A 6290-nucleotide genomic window follows, 5' to 3' on the forward strand; every position below is an offset into this window, starting at 1 on the left:
AATATTTAATATATATCAACGGGAGTGACTGAGTGAACTGTCGTTCTGCCCCTGAACAGGCAGTTAACCCACTGTTCCTAGGCCGTCATTGAAAATAAGAATTTGTTCTTAACTGACTTGCCTAGTAAAATAAAGGTAAAATAAAAAAAATTAAAATAAATTAAATGTGTATGTTTGAGCAGTAGACAAAGTGATGAAGGATGATGACCTTGTATGACCAATCTTTTTCGCATGAGTCATGTCTGTCACTTGAGTATGGGGCAACGTATGACCATTGATGTTATGCCACAGAGCGGCTTGGATTGACTTCCAAAATGAAAATCGAACTGAGCTCAGCTGCTGCCTTGACCAAGTAGTTGAAAAGCAATAGTGTAAGCCACACTATGTAATGGCAGGTATTTCTACTCAACAAAGTGGTTAAACTTGAAGAGCTACTAGCTGAAATTACATAGTTATGACACCATTCAACTATTTGAAGAACACTGATTGCACAGGGCAGATACAAATTCTTTATTTGAAAGGGAAAGTGGCATATGCACAAGAAACCTGTTACGACTTCCGCCGAAGTTGGTCCCTCTCCTTGTTCGGACGGCGTTCGGCGGTCGAAGTCACCAACCTTCTAGCCATCGCCGATCCACTTTTCATTTTCCATTTATTTTGTCTTGTCTTCCATCACACCTGGTTCCAATTCCATCAATTACATGTTGTGTATTTAACCCTCTGCCCCCCCCCATGTCCTTGTCACAAATTGTTTGTTGTAGTGCTTGTGCCCGGTATGCTGGTATTTACCGGGTTTTGTTTGACCCATTTATTATTATTATTCTGTTGTCGGTGGTTTATGGTTATTAAACTCAACCGTTGTAAATCAGTTTCCGCTCTCCTGCGCCTGACTTCTCTGCCACCAGTAGCATCGCATTACAAAACCGTTTGAATATTGTTCATATTAGGCTTCCCTTGCTCAATGGATACACACATCAGGCTAGACGTGTTTGTCAATTGTCTTTTCATAATTGTTGTTTTTGTATCAACAGTTGAAACCTTTGGAAGTGTCACTGACTGAAATGTGTTATTTTTAACATGGTTTTTAAAGCCCTGTATGCAAAACAGCCATCTACTCCTGCTCCTTAGTACATAATAATACAATTGTGTGTGCTCCCCATACTCCTAAATTGAGTTTAGGGCAAAATTGTTACATTTAGGACTTTATGCTGAGTATTGACATTGATGTTATGGGTCTGCAATGAGTCAGATGCTGAGCACAACTGCCTCCAATATGACTGAATATTTGGCTCACTGATTTACTTGGCTCAAAGATTCCCTGATCAGTTCTGCCACCATGTGGAAAAAGGTCTGAGTGATCTACTCATCGAGAAGAAGTGACATTTTGAGTACAAATAACTTAAACATGTATCTTATTCAATTTACTGTGTTATACATAACTTACTCAAATCAATGTTTTTTCACACAAAAAATAATAATAAATAATAAACCCCAAATATATTTTGTTCCCCTTCACAGTTGGCTCCAAATAAGGGAAAGCATGGAAGTAAGAGAGAGAAAAGGATCTGCATTGGACTAGGGACACAGCCAAATGTATCCTAATGAGAGAAAGAGGAATATATGATGGATAGTTTTAGAGCTTAAAAGTTTAAACAAACTGCATGCCAGAAACTGCAGGCTGCTTTTAAATGAAACCAGAGAATGATATGGTGCTGGTTGTGACCCTCCTCAGCATTGTGACCCTGATCACTGCCTTACTGAACATTTCAGTCATACTTGCGATCATGAACACCAAAAAACTCCACATGCCTGCCAACTACCTGATCTGTTCTTTGGCTGTCACTGACTTCCTGGTGGCCGTCTTGGTGATGCCCCTAAGCGTCCTCTACATCGCCACAAAGAGGTGGATGTTGGGATGTGTAGTCTGTGAGGCGTGACTGAGCGTGGACATGATCTGCTGCACCTGCTCCATCCTGCATCTATGTGCCATCGCCCTGGACCGCTACTGGGCCATCACCAACGCCCTGGAGTAAGCCTGCAAGAGATCCCTGCGCCGCGTTGCCATCATGCTCACCATCGTGTGGACCATCTCCATCCTCATCTCAGTGCCGCCTCTGTTCTGGAGGCACAGCGGGGATGACAACTTCGGTAACTACACCAAGTGTATCATCGAGCATGACCACATTGGCTACACCATCTACTCCACCTTCGGGGCCTTCTACATCCCCATGGCCCTCATTCTCATCCTCTACTACAGAATCTTCATTGCTGCCCAGACCTTGTACCACAAACGGAGCTCCTCTGAGAGCCTGAGTAAGAGGAGAGCTAGCAGCCACAAATGCCTTAGTAGCTGCCGCAAGCCAGGTAGCGGGGAACTGGGGGACTTGTGATGAGAGGACCCAGATCTGTGCCTCCAGAGAGAGGAAGGTTGCCCGCACACTGGGCCTCATCCTGGGGGCTTTTATCCTATGCTGGCTGCCTTACTTTGTTAAAGAGTTGCTGGTGGGCATCCAGGAGTTTCATGCCTCAGCACAGGTGTCGGACTTCCTCACGTGGCTGGGATATGTTAACTCACTCATCAACCCGCTGCTCTACACCAGCTTCAATGAGGACTTCAAAAAGGCTTTTAAGAAACTGCTCCGATGTAACAAGCGCAAATAGGACTGCTTTCTTGGCTGTGTCTGGGCTGATTGTTGATTGGCTGTAGAAAATGTATTAAAGAAGCCAATTAACATTCTGAATCCTAGAATACAATTACTGTAAGAGTGGAGTAAAGAATATTTATGAGTCATGACATGATTGTGCCATAAGCTAAAAAGAGCCTTTAAATCTCAGACATTTCATTGTGCTATCCTCAGTGCTTATTGAGTTACATCTGCCAGGTCTAGTCTCCAACGCAACCAAGGCCGGGAGATTTAAAAACACACCAGGAAACAGAAATATGAAGAGATAGTACTGCATCTTAAAGGGGCAAACAGCAGTTTAAACAATAACAAAGCGGACACCCCACCACTTTTTTTTGGTAAACAGCTGAAGGATGGGGCTGGAGAAGTGTAAACACTCAAATTCATAGACAATGGATGCAAGGACTGGCCATCCATGATATCAATATTATAGTTATATCTATGTTTTGAGACTATAAAGGGTTTGTTTACAATTACTTTGTTTACAAACAAAGGAGTAAAACAAGCTTATATTTTGGGTTCTGATGGGGTACAACAGTTGAATTATTACGTTTAGATGTTATTTGATACTAGGAATGTTGTCATGTGAGATGATCAAGCTTTATGTAGCTGAAGATATCAATCCCAACTCCTATAACGAAATAGCTAATCATTGTCTTACCCTCTTCCCTTCTTTTGCAATGCAGCATGTGGCTTCAGAGGCGATGTTCTTTGGGACCAACATGGTTTTCTTGGACCGTAGTGGGGTTGGATAAGCTCTGGAGAAGCAGCAGCCTGTACACTGGTAGATAGGGGCACACGGGTTTGAGAGGGGGGGGGGGTCAATATTAGGAAGGTATTCTTAATGTTTTGTACACTCAGTGTTTATCACAAATATAAAAGTTTTAAAATGTATGTCGCAATCACAGATTGCCCCTTTAATATTCAACGTTCATTATTTCACATACAGTATTCATTGCTTGCATTCATGTTAGCTCTGTCCCAGAGGATTACAAAGCTCGGCCAGGGACTAGTCCTCGTGGTTTATATAAGAAACCCCATTTATTTCACGACAAATCTTTCACTTTTGTGTGTATATATTTACTTATTTTTTGGGGGTTATAATCCTGCATGGAAAGAGGAATCAGATATTCAAAGTATTAAAAATTACTTTAGATTTAATGATTTACAAAGCAAAAGACCATGAACATAAGTTAAACTAATGAACCAATGACCCTGCCTCGTCCTCTGAGACATAACAGCAGTTATCTAGTAACAGCATCCCATCTGCTTAAGGGATTAAAAGCTCCCATCCAGAGTCAGGATGGAAGTGTGTTTTGACTTGTGACCGCGTGTGCTGTACCTTTTTTCATTTCAAGGATTATGAGGCAGGTAGCTAAGTGGTCAATGCCTCACAGAGATCACTGATAAGGTTGGAGGGGTTCACTTAATCCCCGTTGAGCACATGGGCAGAGGGACAGCAGTATAAAAGTTAATGGTGGGAGCAGTAGGCTCTTCACTGAACGCTGAACAGGCTTCCACCAAGAGACACATACAACAGGTAATGCTTTTTCCACGCAATATATTGGGTTTCCATTGTATTGTTTCACTGCTGTTTTTGTGTTTATGAGTTTTCAACTATGGTTTTCTTCATTTTTCTTGTCAGGTTATTGCCACCCGCCACTATGATGTGCTTGTTTAAATTAACTGGAGTGTCCCTCATCCTGTCCATACTTCTGTATATCGCAGACTCTTATCCAAACAGCGACATGACAAACAGTACGTTTTATGTTACATTACTTTGAAAGTACTGTTTTTATTAATGGTCTACATGTTCTGGAAACAAAATGACCGGTGAGTTGTTCTTGGAGTAGGTTGTCATTAGAGAGAATATAAATTGGTACATGACCTCCTTACTCCCACAAAGTGTGTGCTTACAAGGAAGAGAGACAACACATTGGTGTTGCATGGTGCCTCAAGTTTACAGATCAGACTGTTCAATAGATTTTCTATTAATTTATGTCTTTATTATCTTTACAGTGGGCTGTGAGGAATGCAAACTGAGGGAGAACAAAGTCTTCTCAAACCCGGGCGTCCCTGTCTATCAGTGTACAGGCTGTTGCTTCTCCAGAGCTTATCCAACACCACTACGGTCCAAGAAAACCATGTTGGTCCCAAAGAACATCACCTCTGAAGCCACATGCTGCGTTGCAAAAGAAGGGAAAAGGGTAAGACAATGATTAGCTATTTTGGTATAGGAGTTGGGATTGATATCTTCAGCTAAATAAAGTTTGACCATCTGACATGACGACATTCCTAGGGTCACATAACATCTAAACGTAATATTTAAGAACAACTCAAATGTGTTTTTTTTTAAACCATCTCTGTCTCTTGATTCTCTCTCTTCTCAGGTGGTGGTCGACAACATCAAGCTGACGAATCATACAGAGTGTCACTGCAGCACTTGTTATCACCATAAGTCATAAACTCTCTGTGAGGGCTGGAAATCTCCTTGTTTGCAGAAGTAAAAGCTTGGCACCAGATAATATATATTTTACACAACTCATTCCTGAAGTTCCTTGTGTTTTAAAAGCCCAGTGCAGTCAAAAATGTGATTTTCCTGTGTTTTATATATGTTTTCACACTACGAGGTTGGAATAATACTGTGAAACTGAAAATTATGATAATGCCCTTTTAGTGTAAGGTGTTTGAAAAGACCACCTGAAATGTCAGCCTGTTTTGGTGGGATGGATTTGGGCCTGCCTGGTAATGTCACCAGACGGTAAATTAGTTAATAGACAAATAAGAGAGTTCCAAACTTCTCTGCCAATAACAGCTCGTTTAAAATGTTCCCCTTCCACTCAGACCCCTCCCAGGCAGTCCTAGCAAATTCTTGCTTGAGAAATTGCTCTTTGCGAAGAAGCTATTTTTGTTTATTTTTGACCATTTTAATTGAAAACAATCACATTAAGATACTTAATTGTTACCCTGAAATTATGCGATATTGAGATAAAAACAGCTGCATTCGACCATCAAGGGAAATCTCATATTAGGAAATCATTGTGATCCACCAAAGGGGATAGTCTGCTGAGAATATTTATAGTGCTCTAATGGTCACAATTATATAAAGTTGTATTCCTGTACTGTGTTGATCAACAAAATACTTTACTGTATGAATTGAATAATTATTCAAATGTCCTTAACATGCATATTATTTTGACACATGATCTCTCCTCTGCTTCTTTTTTGAGAAACTAATGCCTTGAGTAAAACCAATTGTCTCCCAAACTACACCACACTCAATAGCATATGGATCAACATAAAATGTGCATAATGACACAGCCTCAGGTAGGCCTAGTGGCCGTACTATGAGTTTATATGTCCTCAAGTAGCCTAACAAGCTGTAGGTTAAGCATGATATTTTCTAAAATACTTCAGAACTTTATAGTATTAGATTGCATGTGGGGAACATTATTCGATTACCACCACAGGTCTTGGTTGATGAGCAATCCGCAATTTGTAGTCTAGGTTATATCTAGTAGGCATATTAACATAATTGTCAACATCTTATTTGAATCTTTCAATTAATAAGTAATGTATTGTGTATTTTTGGTTTATCTTATTTTT

At 40.6% G+C, this 6290-nt stretch overlaps 1 protein-coding gene and 1 pseudogene across 1 annotated transcript; both read left to right on the forward strand.

Annotated features, from left to right (window-relative positions):
- The first annotated feature begins 1706 nt into the window (after nucleotides 1–1706).
- LOC135527204 (5-hydroxytryptamine receptor 1E-like) lies at nucleotides 1707–2661 on the forward strand (annotated as a pseudogene).
- Nucleotides 2662–4193: 1532 nt separating this feature from the next.
- Nucleotides 4194–5890, forward strand: LOC135526069 (glycoprotein hormones alpha chain 1-like). The gene is made up of 4 exons (XM_064954147.1): nucleotides 4194–4224; nucleotides 4330–4442; nucleotides 4704–4891; nucleotides 5075–5890. Exons 2-4 carry the CDS (start codon nucleotides 4349–4351, stop codon nucleotides 5147–5149), a joined length of 357 nt encoding a protein of 118 aa, XP_064810219.1. The 5' UTR covers nucleotides 4194–4224; nucleotides 4330–4348; the 3' UTR covers nucleotides 5150–5890.
- Nucleotides 5891–6290: the final 400 nt, after the last annotated feature.

The sequence above is a fragment of the Oncorhynchus masou genome, chromosome 32, assembly GCF_036934945.1.
Source record: "Oncorhynchus masou masou isolate Uvic2021 chromosome 32, UVic_Omas_1.1, whole genome shotgun sequence".
Taxonomy (NCBI): domain Eukaryota; kingdom Metazoa; phylum Chordata; class Actinopteri; order Salmoniformes; family Salmonidae; genus Oncorhynchus; species Oncorhynchus masou.